Source organism: Corvus moneduloides, chromosome 24 (genome assembly GCF_009650955.1).
Source record: "Corvus moneduloides isolate bCorMon1 chromosome 24, bCorMon1.pri, whole genome shotgun sequence".
In the NCBI taxonomy this organism is placed as follows: Eukaryota; Metazoa; Chordata; class Aves; order Passeriformes; family Corvidae; genus Corvus; species Corvus moneduloides.
In genome coordinates, this window is record NC_045499.1 from 1,874,188 (window position 1) to 1,896,354 (window position 22,167).

The 22,167-nt window shown below is 50.4% G+C and overlaps 1 protein-coding gene across 2 annotated transcripts in view; it reads right to left on the reverse strand.

The window, feature by feature from the left end:
- The window catches only part of LGR6 (leucine rich repeat containing G protein-coupled receptor 6), a 152,684-nt gene that overhangs the window by 32,876 nt on the left and 97,641 nt on the right, over window positions 1-22,167 (reverse strand). Inside the window, exons 5-6 of one of the 2 annotated variants that reach the window (XM_032133239.1) lie at window positions 18,410-18,625; window positions 9,262-9,333 (exon numbers count right to left, since the gene is read on the reverse strand). In XM_032133239.1, the coding sequence (XP_031989130.1) occupies window positions 9,262-9,333; window positions 18,410-18,625 (288 nt within the window). The remainder of the gene's footprint in view (window positions 1-9,261; window positions 9,334-18,409; window positions 18,626-22,167) is intronic. The other variant, XM_032133238.1, reaches the window with a different exon arrangement.

A 22,167-nucleotide genomic window follows, 5' to 3' on the forward strand; every position in this document is an offset into this window, starting at 1 on the left:
TGGGGACCATGTAGTTTGACCTCTTGCCCAGCACTGGCCGGACAGCTTTACCCAGGCTCCATACGTCCAGTCGTGGCTCGTGGCTGAGCTGCCAGATGAGTTCAAATATGAAAAGCAATTGCACAATCAGGTGCCGTAATTTATGGAATCACAGATTCACTAAGGTTGGAAAAACCAAGATCATTGAGTCCAACCATTAACCCCACACTAAACCATGTCCCTAAGCATCCTGAGTGTTTTTGGAATGCTTCCAGCACCTTCTTTTGTGTAGCATCAGCCCACACCCCGCTGTCCTGGCAGTGGCAAGCAGTGAGTGTGAGCCCCAGCTCAGCCTGGGGCATGAGAAGCTGCCAGTGCCTCTAACAAGTGAGAGGAGGGAAGGGGGATGTGGAAGGACACGGAGCACTTCTCTGGCTCCAGACCATGTGTCCATCCCCTAAAGGAAGACACCTGAGCCACACCTGAGAGCAAGAGGGGGATGTTCACATGAACCAGAGAGAGAAATGACCCACCATGGGATCCATCTGCTAGGGTCAGTGTTTTCATTGGGAAATTAATCATGTCCTAGAAACCCCCTTTTTTTTGTAAGTTATAAGAAGCCACGCTATGATGGAACTTGAGGGAGTGCATGTGTGTCCCAAAGGAACAGAGATGGGCTGCCTACTGTGGGAAGGTTGTCAGATACGTAGGGTACATAATTCCTGCCAGGAGCAAGCAGCAATCTCTGAAAGAGGATTCATTCTGACAGCCTGGCCTGGAAATGTCTCAGCCTCTCCCTGACACGGTGCTGCAGCACTTCACCAGGTTTCGGTGGCACTGGTGGACCATTGCTGGGACGGGGGGACTGTCTTGGGTTGTGCCTTGTACCCCTGCAGCCACTAATCCCTCCCAGTACAGCTCTGATCTCCACTGCAAATCCCAGCAGTGTCCAGTGTGTGGCTGTTCCACCCGGGACTCCTGTCTGTTCTCTAAGGCAATGGATCAATGTTTGATGTGTTTAACACTGCCCTGCACATTCAGACACAAAGGTGCTGACCGAGGACACACAGAAACATCCACAGAGCTGATGGCTCAGGAGGAGGCTGCTCTTTGCCAGGCTGGAGAGGAAGGCAAGGCTCGAGGAAGCCTGGTCTAGAGCAGAGCATTCCCCAACTGCAGGAAAGAAGCTGGGGATTTCTACCTGCTCCCCAAGGTGCACAAATGGCTGGGGATCAGCCCCTGGAGCTCTGCTGCTGGTAGGAGGGAGCATGGGATGGAGGCAGAGCTTCTGTGCATCAGCACATCCGTGGTGAAAACGTGCCCCCAGCTGCCTCTGCTGCCGTTCTGCTGCCTGCAAGGGTCGCTCCTCCTTTGCACGGGCATCAATTCACACTCACACACCTTGGGAGGCAGAGGCACGGGCACCTGCTCCAGGAAAGGCTCTGGAAACAGGGAAAGGCTTTGGGCAAATGGGAGCCCGAAGAGCCAGAGGGGCCTGAGGACCTCTGATGGGTCACAGCATGTCTGCAGACCCAGAGGTTGGAGCTTGGAGAGCCTCAGTGGTGTTGGTCATTGCAAGATCAGCGGTGGGGGAAGCCAGGCTGGAGAGCTGGCCAGATGCAAGAGGGGAGTGTGAGGATTTGGTGGGCAAAGGGAGAACAGGCAGAGTCCTGCGATGGAGATGAGCCTTACAGTGGAGCCATGGAAAAGTGCAGTGGCCCCAGAAGTACCCTTTCACCTGAACCGCATTCACTTCCTCTCTTTTTTTCTTTATAAACCTGCAAAATGTCATGTCTGACTGGGGTTGTGTTCTGCCAAAGCTCAGCCTGGTTACAAGGTACCGACTGGTTCAGAGCCGAGCTGTACCAGGGAGGGCACATTCCAGGCCCCTGCAGCAAACTGGGAGCAGGGCCCAAGGAGACACAGGGTCTGATCTCTGTGCTCCTGGTCAGTGCCAGGTGCATTTGCCAGTTCAGTTTGACAGGTGACTTTCTCTGTTTGGAAAAGTCACTTTCCACTTACACAATGATCAGAGCAGACAATGAACTTCTTAGCTCTGTTCTGGGACCAGGAACAGGGACCCATGCAACCAGGGCCCTCAGCTGTGTCCCTCTTTCCAAAAAGCCGCATCCCCTTCCTTTCTCCATCCCCTCAATCTGGGTACCTAAGCCTCTCCTGAAGTCCCTTCCATCCTCTGGCAGGGCAGGTTGGGATCGTACAGTCAAGCTAATGAGCTGGGGACCCACGGTGACCCTGCAGGGCTGGAGCATCAGGATGCTGAGGAAGCAGCTCAGTGCAGCAAACAGGGCATCCCTGAGGGGTCAAATCCATCAGCTGCTCTGGGAATTGCACAGATTTGGGATTAGCATCAAGAAACTGCACAAAAGGCTTCAAATTAAACATGCTGATGGAGAAAAATCCACTAGAGGAGCAAGGTAGAATTTTGGCAGACAGTTTTCCAGGAGAACAGCAGAGCCTGCCTGGCCATGAAAGTGTTAAACAACCCTGGCATGAGCTGTACTGGAGATATTTCCCATTTCCTTCTTCCTGCCTTCATTGCCCAAGGTGCACTTTATATTAATTTTCTTTCTTTTTTTTTTTCTCCTATAGAAAATCCAACTCTCCAGAGGAGTTGGTAGGTTCCAGCTCTGCTCTGCATTTACAGACTCCACTAATTACCCGAATAATGAGACGGGTGCTGTGGTAAGGGCATTTCCTGTGAGGCAAGGTTAGGCAGATAAAATGCCTGAAGCCAGAGGGTTTTGGATTCAGCCGTTCTGGGAGATGTTTTTAATTTATTAGTGCTATTTTTAAAAAATAAATTAAAAGGTTTTTAAATGAATGGAGATTTGCTCTTTCCAAGTGATTTATCTCCTTTGTCTGATGGGCGGAGGAGCTGGCAGGGATGTGGATGGGGAGGGAGAATCCAGGGAGAGAGGAAACAACGGGGTCATCTCAGGTGGAGGGGATGGGCGAGGCCTGCATGGCCTCTCTGAACTGGTTCCTCATCACGTCCGTGTCAGAGATGGGCTGGAGATTTCCCAGAGGAGCAGCGCTTCTGGGGCTGATTGTTGCTATTTTGGCTGTAGCCAGGAGGCCTCCGGCATTTTGAGCCGGTCCTGGGGAGCAGCCGCTCCTTTCCCAGCCCTGCCTGTGCCCCGGGAGCCACCTTGGCCCTGCTGGGGGCTGGGAGGGCAGGACACTGCCAGGACACGCTTTCTCTCTCTGCCAGCACCAGGGTCTGCTCCGTGTGAGTGTGCCAAGGCAGGAGGAGCCCTGGCCCCTGCCTTCGGTCCTCGCTCTGTGGGACTCGGCCGTGTCCATGACAGGCCCACTGGCAGGGCCGCAGCTCTTACTTTTGCATTTTTCCCTTTGCCTCAAGAGCTCCAGATAGAGCTCGGAGCAGCTGTTGGGGAATATGAGGTGGCTTTTGTGGTGGGAGACCCTGCACATCCCTTGCCAGAGTGCTGCTCGGCACTGCCAGCCCACCTGAGCCACACCTGAGAGCACAGACCTGCCAGAGCCGCTGCTGCTGCCCACCTACCTCGTACCAGAGGCCCCAGGGACCTGCTCTGTGTGTGTGTGTGACAGTCAGCCCCCAGGGCCACCACACCTCTCCTTGCTTGGACAAAACAGTCCTGATGGGAGGAAAAATGCTTTCCCCTTTCCTTCAAAGCAGAGATCCCATCCCAGGGGCATTTTCAATGAGTCCCTTCCACAGCTGCTTTGGTGGAAGATTTGGGAAGCTCCATAAGGAGCCTCTGTCCCCTTTCAGCTGCTCTCTGCACTTGGTCTCTGGGCTCTGTTCTGCTCTGCCGTGGGGACACCGAGGGCTGAGGCCTGCCTAATAGCAGGCAAGGTGGACATGCTGAATGATGGTCTGTGTGTGCTGGTGTTTGGAGCGAGAGTTTGGGGCCAGCTCTGAAATTCAGCTGCCATGACTCGATGCCCTCCCCATGGCTGTCTCTGAGGCCCTGCATACACACACTCGAACACCGATGGCTGCACAGGTTCAGGTCACCTTCCCCTTCCATCCCTCTGCACAGAGCACTGACCTGGAGCTTGGTCATGTCGGGGGACTTCACTCATTCCCCTTCATCCTTGATCTATGAAATGTTCATATTTCAGAGACACAGGGGGATAAATCCAGTGTTACCACAATCTACCTGATGAGGCCGAAGTTGAGCACTATGAGGTATGAGGCAATTATTCATCAGCCTTTAGAATGTGTTCAGACTGATAGCAAAGCTCAGGGACCTCAGGACACTGCTCAGCTTTCCAGGTGAAGGTGGTAAGGAGGAAACCTGCGCATGAGACCAGCCTCACTGCGGAAATTGATGTCACAGGGATCCCCTCATGAGAAGCTCTTTCCTCATACAGCAGGGGAACCTGGCCCCTGTGTTAGCACCATGCAGGCCTTTGCATGGCAGTTTTCCCTTGCTGTTCCTCTGAAACTGCAGCCACGTTGTCCCTGGCACTCTGCCCCCAGCCCTGAGCACAAGGTCTGAGTGTTCCCAAGAATCAGTCTCTGTCACTGCAGCGATGCTCCTGGCTGCAGCTGAACTGCTCCTTCCATCAGCTCTTCCATGAGCACTCCTCCTCACCAGGCTAATGACACACAAGTCTCATCAGAGAATCATGGGATGGTTTGGGTTGGAAGGGACCTTAAAGATCATCTAATTTCAAGCCCCTGCCATGGGCAGGGACACCTCCCACTAGAAGGTATCTAATCCCCCTTACCCTTCTTGCTGCATTGTTAAAGACTGAGAAATTAAGTCTAAAACAATCAGGAAATGTAGAAGTCAGGATCTTTCCATCCAAATGGCAGAAGCAGGTTACGCTGCCAGGTGTTTTACAGCACATGTTAAACATCCCAAAGGACAATGCACCATGGGCCGGGTCTGACAAGGCAAATCTGGAGCAGGGAAGTGATGTGAAGAGCAGTGTGTCTGCGGTCTCAGCTCTTGGCATGCCTTGCACCTACTTCTTGCAAAAGATGGTGCTTCTCTTGACTCTTTTTCATTTCACCTCCCCACTCCTCACTCCTCACCCTCTCACGATTCCCTCACCCCACTGTGCCAGCCCATTTGCCAGGCCATTTGCTGTGGTCCAAACATTCACCGTGGCCACAGGCCTTTCCCTCCGGCCATGCCAATGGGTAATGGATGTCCTTCCCTTGGTATTTCAATATTATACCCTTGGCATATCGATCCCTGCTCATGGGGCAATGCTGGCTCCTCCCTGCATTTCCTGTGGGCATCCCCTGACCTTACACCTTGTGTACAGAATCGAGGCCATTACCCAAAGGGGCTACAGGAAGAATGTGTCACATCAGCATATTTACTCTCTTATTTGCTCCATGGCTTTGGGAAAGGGCTAAAAAATGCCAAACTTCTCCCACTCCGACCATCTAATGCCTGGTTTCATGGCTCAGCTTGGGGCTTCTTCCCACAGCCCTGCAGGGTTGTTCTGTGTCATCTCTCAGGCTGTTGAGAACTGGAGACGGAATCTCCCTGGTTTACAGGGCTGTTTCGAAACCCCTTTGGGAATCTGGCCCAGGCTGCTCTGACTTGCTTCCTGCCTACCTGCCAGCTTTCCTTCCCAGCAAGAGAAAGCTGGGGGGGCGGCTGCTGAACAGCCAGGTCTTGCCCTGAAAGAGAAAATTTTCTTGGAGCTGCTTTATCCAGCTGCATGCTGGTGTTTGACCTGGTGGGTGCTGCACATCTGCCTGTCCCCCCATCAGTGTGGGGAACACAGAGCCGCTGTGCACTTGGCAGAGCTGACTTGTGCACAGAAGCTGCAGGTCAATGCAAGGGAAATGTGAAGTCATTCATCTGGCTTCACCTCTTTCTAGATTTGCTGCCCTCCTGAAATATCAGGGCCAAGCCTTCTCCAAGAACAAAGATGCTCCACTGGGATCTGTTTTTGCAGGAATGCTGGGACTTGGGGCAGGTGAGCAGTGTGGTTGTACTTACACAGCTCGCACGTTGCTGAGACCTGCATGGGGCAGTGGCTGCTGCTTCTCTTAGGTTTTGGCATTTAGTAAAAATAGAAGTTTTACTGTCTAGCTGAATATGAGAAGAAATATTCCCTTAGGGAAACAGAGGTTTTTGCACCTAAAACTTCCCAGGCTCTTCTGAAAAACCTGAAACTATGTTTTCCTCTCAAATTTTACACTTCTTCAACTATTGTGCCTGGTTTATAATCAGCATCTGGCCACAAATACTCATTTTAGGAACCCTGGAGAAATTTCTGTCTTCACCAACCCTTACCATCCTGCTGCCTTCCAGGAGGTAACGCCCACGGGGTAACTGAGAGCACAGTTTGGCCTCCACAAGCCCAAGAAAATGTGCTAAGTGCTGTCAACAGAATGTAATCATAATTTGAGTTAAAGGGTAAATGTGGAGCCTGTAATCGTCTCCACATGCACAGGAGCCGAGAGGTGGTAGGTAGATGCAGGTCTAGGCTGGGACGGTGCAGCCAAAAGCTTGGCAAATTTTTGCCCCAGAGCTTGTCCAGCTTTGGTCAGCAGACAGGTGGGTGCTAAGGATCAGCATGGGGGGTGGCTCCACTTGAGGAACACACGTTGCTCAAGGATCACTGAATCGGAATGCTTGCTGGCCTGATGGTGAGAATTGGATTCTCAGGCCAGGAGGAGCAGAAGGCCTCTCTGGAGAGCACTTCTTCAGAGCGATCAGATGTGGAGGAGAGCGTGGAGAGCCTGGAGCTCCCTGCCACAGCACTGTCCTTGCTGCAGGCAGCTGTGTAGGGTGGGGCTGTGGGACACTCACGCACCAGCGTGTCCTGCAGAGCCTGGACACGGGCGGAGCCCGGGCACGGGCACAGTCTGGACATGGGCAGAGCCCGGGCATGGGCAGAGCCCGGGCATGGGCACAGTCTGGACATGGGCAGAGCCCGGACATGGGCAGAGACTGGACACGGGCAGAGCCTGGGCAGGAGCAGAGCCCGGACATGGGCAGAGCCCGGACATGGGCAGAGCCCGGGCATGGGCACAGTCTGGACATGGGCAGAGCCCGGACATGGGCAGAGACTGGACACGGGCAGAGCCTGGGCAGGAGCAGAGCCCGGACATGGGCAGAGCCCGGACATGGGCAGAGCCTGGGCACGGGCAGAGCCTGGGCAGGAGCAGAGCCCGGACATGGGCAGAGCCCGGACATGGGCAGAGCCTGGGCACGGGCAGAGCCTGGGCAGGAGCAGAGCCCGGACATGGGCAGAGCCCGGGCATGGGCACAATCTGGGCATGGGCAGAGCCTGGACACGGGCAGAGCCCTGCTTCAACGGGACCAGCCTTGGAGGTCGGATCCTCCCAGGGCTGCCTGATCAGCACCAGCAGAGACAGCGTTTGCACTGCTGCAGTGCTCCAGAGTCCCCGCATTGCTGCACAGTCCTGTCCCCGCAGGGATGGGGAGCAAGAACAGGGGACATGGAGCTCCCCAAGTGCTGGGCAGCACCTCGGATGAGCAGCAAAAGGCAAAGAAAGTGTGAGAGTGGGAGCAGAGTGGAAGAGAGGGAAAATGAGCTTTCATCACAAATGTCTGTGGAAACAGAATTATCTCCCAGGGCTATGAAACCCTTTAGTCTTTCCCACAGCAAACAAGGGGCCATCTTTTCCTCTGCAGCTCCATCCTGCTTGGGATGGGCAGCAGGATCTGTAACCACCCTGGCTGCAGAGAAGGGTTGCCCAGATGTAGGCTGGGATGTTGCTGCATGTCTGCTACAGCTGTAGACCAAAGAAGGTTTTCTTCCATCAGCGAGTTCTCTGTTTCCTCCTGCAGCTCGCCTGCCTTTGTGCTGCCTGGGTGCCACATCTCTGCCCTCACATATTTGCCTGTGACCACCAGAAATGACTGGGGAGAAAGCCAAGCTGGGACCCGTGGGTCACCAGAGGAGACCATGCATCAGCCTCCCACCCCTGGCACAGTTCAACCTCTCCCCAGCTGAGCCCTTCTGGGTGGTCCCAGGATCTGCCAGTCTGCAAGGAAGAGACAATGCGTGTCATGGTCCTGCCCTGAGGAGTGTGTCTGGGGACCAAGGGTTTGCCTGCTGCTGCCACTCTTGCCCGATAGCTGCTGTTGGCATCATGCTGGGCACAGAGGAGCCCTCTCTCCTTGAGTGGCACTTGAATGCTGGGAAGCAGCATCTCCTTTTGCCATGACCCAGACCCCCTGGTTCTCTTGGCAGGAAGCAAGGGCCTGACTCTGACCCCAAGCCTGCATGAAGGGAGATGTTTCTGCACAATCGAAGGCATCAGGCACCTCTTCCAGTCTTTCAGAGCCTCGATTTATTTGTTTGCTTGTTTATGTTTCCTCCTGGGCCAATGCACAGCACACGAGGCACAGGCCATTCATGCAGCTGTCACAGCACAGGGAATGTGTGGTCAGGCTGTGGGATGAAACTCTCCTTCAGTTCAGGGTGAACCCCCTGCTGCTAATTGCAGAGCCATGGAATAGTTTGGCTTGGAAGGGACCTCAAAGCCCATCTCGTTCCACCTTCCTCTATCCCAGGTTGCTCCAAGCCCCATCCAACCTGGCCTCGGACACTCCCAGGGATGGGGCAGCCACAGCTTCTCTGGGCACCCTGTGCCAGGGCCTCAGCACTCTAACAGCCAAGAATTTCTTCCTACTATCCAATCTCAATCTACCTTCCTGAAGATATGTCCTGGAGGTGAGTTCACTCCTGCTTCCCATCCTCCCTGCAGTCTTCTGATGGATTGTTTCCCAGCCATGCCAAGCACATGGTGCAAAATGAAGTCAGCTGGTGATGCCAGGAGACATGAGATCGTCTCAAACAGAGATACCCCACAGACCCCTGAGGACTTTACAGGCCCCAAACTCAATACAGCCCCTTGTTTTGGTGGTCAGGTGTTGGAGAGGCTTTAGGACCATGCCCATGTGCTGAGGAAGGAGACACTCCCTGAGTAGGGCACGCATCCAAGCTCTTGGGATTGCACCTGGACTAGACTGGTGTCCAGGGCCTCAGAACCCCTTGCCAGCCACACTGCCCATATGCACAGATCCCCCTGCAGCAGCAGCACAGCCTGACCAGCTTGCACAGCCACAGGAGGAAAGGCCAGGCTCTCAGTCCCCAGTGAGCATCATGCCCTGGGCATGCACTCGTGCTGGTGCCTGGAGCCAGCCCTGCTGCTGCCCCCAGTGCATGGTGACCAGCGACACGTGGGGGCTGCCCCCCTTTCCTGCATGCTGTGCTGGGGGATGAACACAGCCCATGTCTTTAGGACAGAGAATAAAACAGGGGACTCACAGGGTTTCCAGGCTGTGCAGCCCATCAAAGCCGTTGGCTCCCAGGCTCTGGATCCGGTTGTTGTGCAGGTGCCTGTGGACAAAACAGAGATGGTCAGTGGAGGTGCAAGATGACCTTTTCCTTTGGTCTGAGCTGTGGTCCAGAACATCCTGGATGTAAGCTGACCACAGCCTGGGCTGGGATGCCAAGGGCACTCATAGGGTTCCCTCTCTTACCCCATGAGACATGCTGGGTGCAGTAGTGCTTGCAGAGCAGCTACAGAGCTCCCATTCCTCTCAGGAATTCCAGGCTGATGTAGGAATTTCCCTGAGATCTCCACCTTTACAGCTACCAGGTGGCTGTGGATGAACATGCTTAAGCAAGAAGCTTCAAGAAACACCCTAGAGCTCACCCTTCCCTGGGCTCAACCCACCATGTGGCTTCAACAGCTGTTCATGGGTGCTATCTAAGGACACAATCATATTTGGACTCCTTGGAGCTTTAGTAGCAGCAAGAAGACTTTGAGTCCAAAATCATCCTGTTAGTCACAGTTTATTATCTTTACTTTAAAAAAAAAGAAAACCCTGCCAGTTCCTGGAGCAGCTCCAGTTTGATTGCAACGAGAGTTGTCTTCAGTTCAATGCTTCAGAGTGCCTGGCTGAAGTGCTGGGGCCATGCCACAGGCTGATGCACATTCTCTGCACCATAGAAACAGTTTTTTCCTGTTCCCCTTCATCCTGCTGCTACATGCCACAAACATCTAGTACTTAAAGGCTTGGGAGCTCCCAGCCTTAACGCTGGCACTGGGGAGCCTTGTGCTGGGGGCTCCTGCAAAGCCACCTGGGGTAATTTTCCTTGGAAGCTCTGTAGGTGATGAGTTTCTGGAGTCCTGGGTTCTGTGTTTCCACAGATCCCTCACTCCCCTGTCTCAGTCTTTTGGCAAACCCAAGGCCTTAATTGCCGGATTCCTCATCTTGGATTATCAGAGACCCTTGTGTATGTGTGCACATCTCAGCGCTTTTCCCATGTCACTTCCTTTACATCTGTGAGCTTGTGGCTAATTGTGCATCTCCCTCTGAAATCCCACTCAAAGGCACCTCCAAGTCCATGGAGAGAGTTCTTGTGAGCAGTCTGAGAAAAGTCTGCTGAAAAGCAGGAGAAGACAACCCACTGCTGCCCAGCCTGCACTTAACCCTCTTAGTGATGCCCATGCTTGCACTGCCATGGTGTGTGTGATAAATGCCCACCGAGGAGGGGCAGCTCTCTGGGCAGGTTTCCCCATCAGTTCAGATTCTCTTTTAACGCCCAGTCCACGTGGTGAATTGCTGCCATGCCACTCCCCATGGGGGTCCTCTTGTCCCATGCCTATGATAGCACTAGCAAGGGATGCACCAGCCTTTGTCCAATGCTGCTGCCTCCTTCCAAGAGCCTGGGGGAGGCTCCATGCTGGCAGGTGGATCCATGATTTTTTCATTATTTGCTGCTTGATCTAAATGTGTCTCAGCTTGAAAAATCTCTCACTCCACCTGGATTCAAGTACGAGCTGTTTGGCTGAGCACAGGCAGCTCCCACTGCCAAATATTCTAGGGTAAAACAGGAGGAAGCTGGGAGTGGAAGAACAGCCAGGCTCTAGGGCAGTTTGGTAGGGGCTTGCAAAACAGAAACAGCCCAAGACGGATGTTTGTCATTGGGATGAGAACATGCAAACATTTCAGAGGAAGGGGAAGGGAAAGATATCTGATAACATATGTTTGCTCCTTTGAGCAAATGGGAAAAAAGAAAAAGGATGTTGCCTGCAAAAAAACTTGGATTGTGACTTTTGGAGGAGAAAAGAAACTTGAGATCAAAATGTGAATCTTATGGGAGAAATTCCTCTTTGTCACAAGAAAAGAAGTTTGAGCCCAGATGGTTTCCTCCATCAAATGTTAACAGCTTCTGGTCATGCTGCCTTTTCTTCAGTTGGTGGTGCCAACCATTTTGAGTTCCTTTGGCACTGGATACTGCAATTGGCAAAGAAAGGGTTTGGGTCTGGAGTTGCTGTGGGATCACATGAAGAGGTACCACAAGAGCCCCATGCCTCAAACCCCTGTCCTGTGTGAGGGGACAGTGTGGGGACAAGGGAATGCTGAAGGCCAGGGAAGGTGTGAGCTCCCCGGAGCTTTGTCGGGATGGTGTGACCGGACACCTTGTCCAAGCTCGGACATGCTGAGCAGCTGACTGCTATCACTGCAGTCAGGCAAGGAGACAGCAGAGAAAAGCAATCACCTGCTGTGTTTATATTTGGCTCTAGAGTGCTTTGTTTGGAGGCAGAGTAATGAAAATCATCCGAAGGAAGTTCTTTGTTGCTGAGAAAATTATGAACAACCAAAAAAGGGAGTTATAAAAAAATTTGCTGTCCAAGCTGAACTCTAGAGTTACCCAACCACATGGCAATAATAGAAACAAGAGAGCTGGAAAGGTAAACACTTGAAAAGACGTTCCTGTCTTCCATTCTGCCTTTTTTTTCTCCCCTGGTAAACAAATTTTAACAAGTGGAATTGCAACATCTCCAGTGCTTGTCAATTTGAGCTCAGCCCACACAACGTTATATTCTGCCCTGTAAATTACAGCTCAGCTGGTTTGATGGCAGCTCAAGGTACTTGATTCTGGGCTATAAACAACCCCTACGATGCAAAAACATGGCAAGTCTTTAAGCCTTTGCTGTTGGAGCCAGAAGCCACCACTCTCCTTGGTAAGGGCAATGAGCTTTGGGATCTGTGTCTCTTCCTGTGCAGGTCAGTCCTGTGGAGTGAGGACGAGTTTGGGCAACCACCCGTGGATGAAGCTTTGCCCAGGATGAGGACAGTCAGTGCTGTATCGTGGGCTGGCCTGCAGCCTGTTCTCAGCCACGAGCCTCTGTTAGAAAGCAGCAGTAGCTGTTGTCACACTGACCCCTGGCAGGGTGGGACTGGCAGCTCCTGCAGCAGCACAAGGGCTCCCACGTGTTGTGGGACAAGTGAGCTCCTCTGCTGCCAGGTGAACCCTTGCTGTGTCCTGCTGAAACCAACAGAAACGGCGGTGGCTGCAGAATCCCACACAGGCTGGGGAGAGAGGCTGCAGCCTGGCTGGTGCCTCGGGTGGGGAGAATTTAGAAACAGAGCAGGAAAAGATCAAACCCTACAAGATTCACTCTGACCCACGATAAGCAATGCACAGCAGATTCTAGATAGAAGGTTTTCTGTCCTTGCCAACTATTTCCTATCAGAAATTTGGAATAAATGTGATTTTTTTTCCCCATCACTCATGCAGCACCCTTAGTCAAATTTGTTCCATTTTCATTTTACTGCTTTTTCTATTTACTTTTCCAGTGAATTAAAAGGTTTTGGAGAACAGTCTGAAAGACAGTCCAACACAGGCATTAGCTTCAACTGTGGCAATGCCACCTCCAAGGGGACTGCACATTTGTCTTACACAGAAGGGAAGCAGGTTGAGCTAGTGCCTAAATCCTGCTTTAATGAAGGTGCTTGTCTGTGTGGGCAAGGAAAGGGAAATCCTGTCAACATCTGCACTGTACACTGGTGAAAGCAGATCTGGCAGGACAAACGTATTGCTGATACCCACACTGGTAACTGGATGTTGCGAATTGAAATGGGTGCAGAGAGGAGCAATAAAAATGATCCAAGGGCTGGAAAAAAAGTAGGATGGGGACTTAAAGAACTCAATGTGTTTAGATTATTACATAAGATCAAGGGGATGAGTGCAGTGTAATGTATAGGATTCTTCCTGGTTGGAAACTGGGTACTAAAATGGTTCTGTGATTGAGTGGAGGAAAGAATAATAAGAACAAATGTCTGAAGTCAAAGCCAAAGAAAATTCAAATGGGAAATATGAACGTTTTTTTTAACACTAAGGATGATTAACCACTGGAACAGACTACAAAGAGAAGTGGTGGATTTGCCATCGCTTTCATTTTTAATGACTTCATTTTTTCTTCTCAAAAAGGACAAATGCAAACATTTTCCATCAATTATTTGCATTAAATGATTTGAACCAAGCTCAAATCTGACATCATATGAATTCTCCCCTGACCAGCCATTGCCACGATGAGCTTGCATCTCTATTGTGGCAAAATTGTCCTTTTCCTCAACTTGGCCATGGATAAGTAGAGAAACCTGAACCATAAGTGGTGCAAATTCCATGGATTGTTTCCACTAGTGAAGGACCAGCATGAGACTTGTCTGGTGGAGAATAAAGCTCGATCAGAAGCGACATTCTCAGGGTGCATTGGGGCATGATTTGCTTCTTCCTTAAGTGCTGGAGAAGGAAATCCACTTTTGCCAAGGCAGTGAGCTTGGTCCTCCGAGAGAAAAGGCACTTTAGCCAATTAAAAGGCTCATAAATGGGACCCAGATGTTCCAGGCAATATTGCTCTTAGTGATAATGAATTGCACATGCCTGGCACTCCCTGCCAACAGGGTTCCCAACAACTTCTCAGAGACGCACTGGTAACTCCCTTGCACAGGTGGGAGCAGGGATTCACAGGCTCATCCTGACACTCCAGTGCACCAGACTGGGCTCTGTGGTGCTAGGAAGCTCCAAGTCCCACAGATGTCAGCTGAAAGGACTGGTGACTAGCTTCTCTGGAAAGCAGGGATATGTTGATGTTTGCTCCTAGGCAAGGAAGACGCTGAAAAGCAGTGGTCCCTTCTGAAAGCCCCAGCCAGAGTTACACCAGAGCAAGGACCAGAATGGGAATGGGAACCCAGGAGTCTTGCAAACAAGTTTTCTCTTCTAGTCACTAAACTATTCTGTTAGAGACAGAGCTGCATCGTGTTCTTTAATGATAAAAACTGTAAGAAAGAGGAATTCTACTGAAGATCCTTCATTGACACATTTCCAGCACGCTTGCAGCTGGAAGGTGCTGCTGAGTGACCTTGACAATAAATTATCAGCTGATATACAGGTTGTGTGAATGTCAAGTGCAGCAGAGGGGAGAACCAGGCATACACACTAACAGGCTTTTATATACCTCCAGGAAAGAGGCCTTGGTGTTCAGCAGCTATGAAAAAAGCAAATGAAATGGCAGGGATAACTGGAAGAGGGAGAATGGGCACAGAACAGCGTTGTACCATGGTATAAACCAGAATTAATTTCTGTCTGATGCAGTGTGCAGACTTGGTCTCTCCATCTGAAGGTGTGAAGGAACAAGTAAGTGTGATATGTGAACTAACTTCTGATTTTACACAGACAGGTATTAACAGGACAAGGGGAAAAGAGGGTAGATTTTTTTCTTAAACTGAGAGAGGGTAGATTTGGATCAGATATTGGGAAGAAATTCTCCCTGTGAGGGTGGGCAGGCCCTGGCACAGGGTGCCCAGAGCAGCTGTGGCTGCCCCTGGATCCCTGGAAGTGTCCAAGGCCAGGTTGGACAGGGCTTGGAGCAACCTGGGACAGTGGAAGGTGTCCCTGCCCAGGGCAGGGGGTGGAACTGGATGAGCTTTGAGGTCCCTTCCAACCCAAACCAGTCTGGGATTCCATGTTGCACACTAGGTAACTGGATGGGGACTGGAAAAGCTGAGCTGAGGGAAGGGTACAATAGATAGTAACAAATACAGCAATGGCCCAGAGGAGATGGACACAGAGCACAAGAATTAGAGGGCGTTAAGCAAAACTAACTGGTAGTGGCACCAGAACAACTTTTCCCAGTGTCCATTTTTTCGACCAGCTAGGCAAGGGTGAGGGCCAGGTTAGAGGAGTGGAGCATCTCTTTTGCTCCCATTACAGGGCCAAGTTGACTCCTGGAGGTTTCTGTAGATAAAAAATGCTGCTAGCGAGGATTTTCTTGCTATTTTCTAAGTCTGTGAGAGACTTCTCTCTCTCACAGAAGAGGTAGCAGAGTTATGTAAACAACCAAACACCTGCAACCTTGAGAAGTCTTGTTTATGGTATAGTAGAAAAATATTTTGACAATGGATGTTTTAGGATTTTAGCCAATCACCCCAAGGGGTGGCTGATCCTTTGTCCAATTAGACTATGAAGAAAAAGGTCTATAAAATAGAGTTTGTAAAATAATTAAATCAATCAATCTTGCTGCACAATTCCTGCCTGCTGGATCTTCTCTCCTCCTCCTCCCTACGGCTGCAGGACACGGTGATGTACCCTAGGGCCCAGGCCTGCGGTAATAGGTTTCCAGGAGCTAAGGCTCCCTGTGGACCCAAACAAGGAAGGTTCTCAGATCTGGATTTGACCTCATTTGCTCTAAGAGGTTCTCTGCTATGTGATGAAACTAAAACTACTTGAAGATTTTCTCTATCCAGGTCCCTCGTTGCAGGGCAAACCTCTCTACTGCTTGGCCTGTTTTGGAAAGGTCACTCCAACTCTGTGTCCCACACTCATCCCAGCATCTCTGCTGAGAGCTCCTCTGACATCAGGAAAGCAGGGAGCTGCAGCCCACTGCAGAGATGTGGCAGCAAGGACACATCTGCAGCATGGGAGATTTCTTGGCAATGTAAGATTTTACTTGTGGACCTCTCTGGGGAGTGGAGCTGAAAGAGGTGCTGTGATTCCTGGCTTGAGACTTCTTGCTGAGTTCAGCTGACAGAGGAAATGAGGGACACTACTGAGAACTGCTTTCATGCACTTTATTGGCCTGTCAGCGCAGCAGCATGGGGGTTTCAGATGCTGACTGCTGAATGAAAAGTCTTATATGCTCAAGAAAGTTGATGATTTTTGTAAAACAACCTTTACTTCACACAAACCATCAGCTGAAAAGTATTCAGGATTACTTCTGCTTGCAGATACTAAGATACATTTGGTCCTGAATAGATCAGACTGGAAGGTAACATCCTATTGCCATGAGCTATCCTGATCAGATATCCACCTCTCTTCTGCCATCAAAGCACAGTGCCAGCACCCCAGCACACAGAGCCCTTGTTATTAAAGCTGGGAAAGGATGTGCCAATTACGGAGGTTCATGGATTTCATGATGAGTGATTTATACGAGGCTCTGCTCACTGAACAGCCTGCAGCCCCAGTTCGAAGACTGCAGCAGCAATAGATGGGAATCAGATCAGGGAATTCCTCAACAAAGGTGTAATTTATTAGCAGACACTGAGCCTTTAAAGTGTTCCAGATTGAGGCTGGGATACTCTGATGTCAGTGCTTGCGGCAGTGCAGGATGGTGAAATGGTTCTGCCAAAGGCCCAAGGTGTGTGGAGGAGGAACAGCAGAGCTCTGCAGCTGGGAGACTCCTGCCCTCAGCCACGGTCAGCCGTGACCCTGAGCACCGACCAGGCCGGACAGGAGAGATTCCCCTGTGCTCAGCCACATCTGCCCTTGGCTTTCTTCCCCTGGGGGCTCATTTTAATACCCTGTAGCTGGGAGTTCCCAATGTTTATGGCAGCAGCCAGATCCTCCATCTACCTGCAAATCCAGACATTTTCAGATGGAGGGACGTGTATCATCTGCACCCTGGTAGGGAAAGTCTTCTCTCCAGCTTTTGGGAGCATTTGCTTGTCAGCTTGATGGGTGAGTCTGGAGCAGGGACATATCCCTGGTTGGGACACAGGAGGGACACTGGGTGACTTTCCACTGGTGATGTGTTGAGAAGGGCTTGCATGGAAGCATGGGAGAGATTTATGGGGCCAGTTCTGCCAAACACTTGTGATCCCACAAAAATGTAGCATCGTGTCCCACAGAGCCTGGCAGGATCACACATGTCTTCCCTTCCAATTGTATGTGGTGGGACATTATTCTCTCCCTTGTGACCTAATGGTCAATGACTTTTATTTCTCAAGCTTGCCTGTTTAATTAAGGAGTTGCTTCTTGCCCACAGTATGGGATGAGCCGGAATGAAAGCAGCATGCTTTGGAGGCTGAAATGAAACCCCAAATGTCAGCTCACCCGCTGAGTGAGCTATTAAAGCTGACTGAAGTGGTTGCATTATGGTGGCCATGGGTTGCCTTGCAGAATGAGCACCATTGTGGGTGAAAACTACTTTTTTGATTTTTCTCAAGTTGCTTTTTGCTTTTCTCCTAAATAAGCCTTTATGCTTTGTCTAAACAGCACATCCCATTAAGTATTATTGATGCTTAATAAAACTCTGAACTGTGCTTTGTCCAAGCACTTTCTATGCTGGATGGTCTCAGTGAACGCATTAAATTTTGAAAGGGAAATAATTGCTAAACTTTCACTAAGGCACTACATGCTGAGATTACTTAACACCCTGGTATCAGTACAAATTACCAAACTAGAGGTGGCATTTCATGTGCATAGAGGAGCTCCAAACCAGTTGGCAATCACACCTGAACTTGCTAATCAACACCGAAGAAGTAATAAGTAGCTCATTTGCACATGTAGAGTTCCTTTTAAAGGGAAGATAATCTGCAAGCCTCTGTTGGTAGAAAGGATGCCCCTCCTGAGCAGCTGCCAGAGGGATGGGTTCACTTTCTGAGTGCAGGTTGCGGGTGGTTTAGTGTCTCACTGCCCACGGAGTGCCTGTTTCCATCCTGGAGCAGCGCTGCTCTCCCCAGCGCTCCCAACGCTCACAATGCAAACCGGACAGCAGCCACGGCAAAAACATCTGACCTGCACATGTACCAGTCATGCAAATAAGCAGGCACGGGCTTGGACAAGGTGTTGGCGTTAGACCTTTGGTTTAAAATCATATTTGGTAATAAAAGGGGCTGGGGTGGCTAGGGGGAGAGGGACTGAGTTGGTATGTTTTCCAAGAAATGAAAATATTACTTTTTTGACCTGACTGCAAATCGTTGCAATTTGATTCTTTTTTTCACGTTGCTAGAAGTTCCTGTTGTTTTAACACAGGGATTGGAGGGAGGAAAAGAAATGAGAGGGTTTTTTGTTGCTTGAGTCTTCAAGGAAAAAAAATCTGGTTTTTGTTTCCAGTTACTGATTTTTTTTTTTTTTTAATACAAAACATTTCTTGAATTATATCAGGGAGCTTATTAGCTCTTCAGTGAAAAGTGGGGAAAATATGAGAAAAATCAAAAGAGGCAATTTTAGCATTTCATACAGAATGAGGGGGTTTCACTGACTGAACAAAACCTCTACCCTGGCCCCAGCAGCAAAACGCTGCTCGTGGGGAGTGACCAGCAGGTCTTCCCACAGGAGGAGGAGCCCGTGGGCAGCACCTTGTCCCGGCCGGAGGGAGTAAGAAGTGGAGAAGGCTTACAGCACCACGAGGCTGCTGAGGTTCTGGAAGGCGAAATCGGGGATGTGCCAGATCTGGTTGAGGGCCAGGGTCATGGCTTGGAGCGCTGGCAGGTGGTTCAGAGCTCGGACAGGGATCTCCGTCAGGGCGTTATCGTCCAGCCACAGGTGACGCAAGGAGAGCAGCCCCTCAAAGCTCGTGTCGGGCACCACGGAGATGAGGTTTGCGTCCAGGCGTCTGGGGGGGAGAGAAACAGGGTGGGGATCAGTGAAAGACCTGCCCGCAGTGTTACGCAAGGGGAGCGATGCCGAGGCTTTGGATTGATGGCCAGGGAGATTGGATCGGGCTGTAAATAGTGATTAACATAAGAAGGTATCGGTGAAGCTCCTGCCTGTGCTGGGAGATGTCTGACCACCACCAAGGACCATCCCTCCTTGATGGTCACTTGGTGCTGCCAGCCGGTGGCAGCTTCTGAAGCACGGTGGTTGGGCTGAGTCCTCCCGTGTGGCCCCCAGGCCAGCTGGGGCTTGCAGCCGGCCCCTTAACTCGGAGCATCAAAGCCGCATCCCCCGGGGCTGGGCTTGCCGTGGATCTGCCCGAGCCGTCTGCCGAGGCAGCTCACACCCACGGGGCTGCGGGACAGCCAAACCGAGCGGCCACAGCGCCAGGCCGGGGGGGAAAGGCTTTGTCTGGAAACGTGGAAGATGCCACGGCCCTGCTCGGGGTCCTGTGTGTGATCCTGTGCCTGTGCGGGAGTCAGACCCCGTGCTCTTGTATCTCACGTTTGGGCCTTTCCTCCCCCTCCATTTGCCAATTGCTTCTTTTTAATCGTTGTGGAAAGCTTAAGGCAGTTGAATTTGAGGTTTAATTTGGTGAGAAACTTTAATTTTGAACACTTGTTTTTGTTTCGAAATAGAATGAGAGGCCAAAATATATTAAGCTTGTTATGAAAAAAAGTTTAAAACTCAGGTTTCAGAATCATCTCTCTAAAGATCTTTTATTGCAACGATGGCAAGCAGGATACAATGTGTTATCTGTAGATTTTGAAACCAAATTATAAGAGGAAAATACTTCAGATCTGGATGAAATACCAGGAACCAATTATACCAAGGAAAAAGCAAATTTTAATTTCCATCCACAGCCAACAGAGCTTATGTTTTCAAGCTATCTAAAGGAGAGATCTCTGAATTCAAATTGCAAAGAGAAAGCACTTTGTCTCTTATCAAAGCATGAGAGAAAGAAGCTAACAGAGCTGTCATGGCCCAGCCCTCAAATCAATGATCCTCCAAAAAGGAATGTGGTAAAGAAATTACTGTTCTTGATTATGTAAAGTAATATTTTTGATGGAAGTTGAACACTGGAGCAAACCCCCACTGTTACAGCCCAGGCACGACCCTTCTTCAAAGAGTACCAACATTTCTTAAGTCACAAAACGCTGCAAAGGACTGCAGGAGGAGGAGACCAAACGCTCCATCACAAGTGGGAGCAGGGGAGAGGCTGGGTGCAAGCCCTGCTCTCTGCAGGGGGGTGCAGGTATTTCCTGGGTGAAATTCTCAGATAATCCTGGGAAACAGACCTTCCCCTACATCACAGAAAGAAATGTTTCCTGCTCTGCCTGGCCTGACCTGGATGGACAAATCTGGAGATTTGTACCTGGTTAAGAAGTGCAGTCAAACCTTCCTGAGGTCTCCTTCAGAAAAACGTCCTTTAAATGCAGAGTTCAAATTCTGGTACAGCATCACCTTAGACTGGAATGACAACCAGGGTGGGTTAAATCCCTATCCCCCTTTTGCCACATTGATGTATTAACCACAGAGGTGGGGAGGCCCTGGCACAGGGTGCCCAGGGAAGCTGTGGCTGCCCCATCCCTGGCAGTGCCCAAGGCCAGGTTGGACGGGGCTTGGAGCATCCTGGGACAGTGGAAGGTGTCCCTGCCATGACAGGGTGTGGAACAGGATGAGCTTTAAGGTCTCTTCAAACCCAAGCCATTCTGTGATTCCATGATTCTATTTTCCCAAATTCCAATCCTCTTGCATTGTTGCAAAGTGCTGTTTTCTGGTACAAGGCTGTTCAGTTGAGAGTTTCTCAGCCAGCATTGTTGATTCCTCTGTGGGTCACAGAAGCACATCACACCCAAAGCTCAGTTCCACTGCCACAGGTTTTGTGTTTTTGCTCAGAGGGCCGACATAAGGCAATGAATTTTGATTTTTCCTGTTAGGAGAGTGGACATTGCAAGTTCTGCCCCAATTTACTTAACTGTCCCCCAAACTACAAACAAATCAGCATGACTTCATTCATCTTCTTGAGAAAACAACTGCAAAGAATAAAGATCAGAAAAGCAAACCCTGCAGCAGCTCACAGTAAGGTTAAGGATTCTATTTGAAAATTTCATCAAAATGTTTTGGGACAAACAAGAACTTTTTGAGCAAAATTAAAACTTCTGCAGGAAATGTTAATCTTTGCATATTTTTTTCCATCCCTTCCTCAGCATAAGAATTCTGTTAGGTTTTGGCATCATAAACTGTTAAAAAAAAATTAAAGCTGCATTGCTTACTTTTCCCAGAGATATTCTTTCATCCAAATCCCTATAAGTTTACCGAAAATTGTTTTAAAATGAATCCTTGGTTTCAAGTTTAATTAATTAAAGAACAGACAATGAAAATATCCTTGAGGTAGTTACAATTTCTCAAACCCAAATGAAGCTTTCAGAAATGGAGGTGCTAAACCAGAGCCAAGGGCTGGTACACCAGGCTGAGCTGGGACAGGGACAGGGTCAAGGGAGCGAGGTGGAGCCCATGGCTGTCCAGCTTTACATCCCACTTTGCTCATGAACTCCTGGGTGAAGCCCCAGAGGTCACCCACAAGGGGGTTTGGTGTCAGTGTGACCGTGCCCCAGGAGCTGGGGAAACCATTAATGCTGCTGGATTTGCTCTGTGGCTGTTTAGCAACACTCAGGAAAGGCCCTTTTCCCCTAGGGATGTCCATAGGTATGAGAAGTGCAGCACGGGCCCTTGGTGAGGGTTTTTGGGGTACTTGGACACCTGCCTGTCCTTGTGGATCCCTGTGGACAGTACGTGGGCAAGAACTTGGATCCATCCAAGGAGTTTGTTAACGCTCCTGGATGGCTTCTGGCTGTGGACATGCTGCAGCCCCATGTGCCCACACATCCGTATCCCCACAGCTCGCTGTTGGTGAGAGGTCATCTCTGCAGGACTCAGATGAACTCTCCTGCTCCTCAGCTCTGCAGGGGCTGCCTGGTGGCAACGTGGCAAAGTGTGAACGTGTGGCAGCTGTCCATGAGACACTCTCTGGGGTCATGTTCTGCAGAGGTGTTGGAAGCTCCAGCCATATAATTACTGTCAATCTGCTCCAAAGTGTGGAGATCAGAGCTCAGACAAACCCCTCAACAGAGCAAAAGGGAGACTTCCTGCTGGTTACAGTGAGCTGGACCTGAGAAGTCTCAGAATCAGCAGCCTACTTGGACCGTAGCACAGCAAGATGCACCTATCTGGAGCCAGACGAGCTAAAATTAGGAACAAGGAGGTGTCCAGGTGAAGGCATTTCACATGCAGCATGATGGGCAGTACTCCTTATGTGCCTTTGCAGCACTGATGAGGGGCCAGGGAACATGGGCTCAGTGACAGCTGCATTCCTGGCACCCAGGGATGGTTAATTGCTCCTCAGGGAGCTGCTGGCTCTTTCTGGAATAGATGTGCATTCTTTCTAATAAAAGCTGTGCATGTGGGGATTGCTAATTGCTATGGCTTTCAGACAGCTCT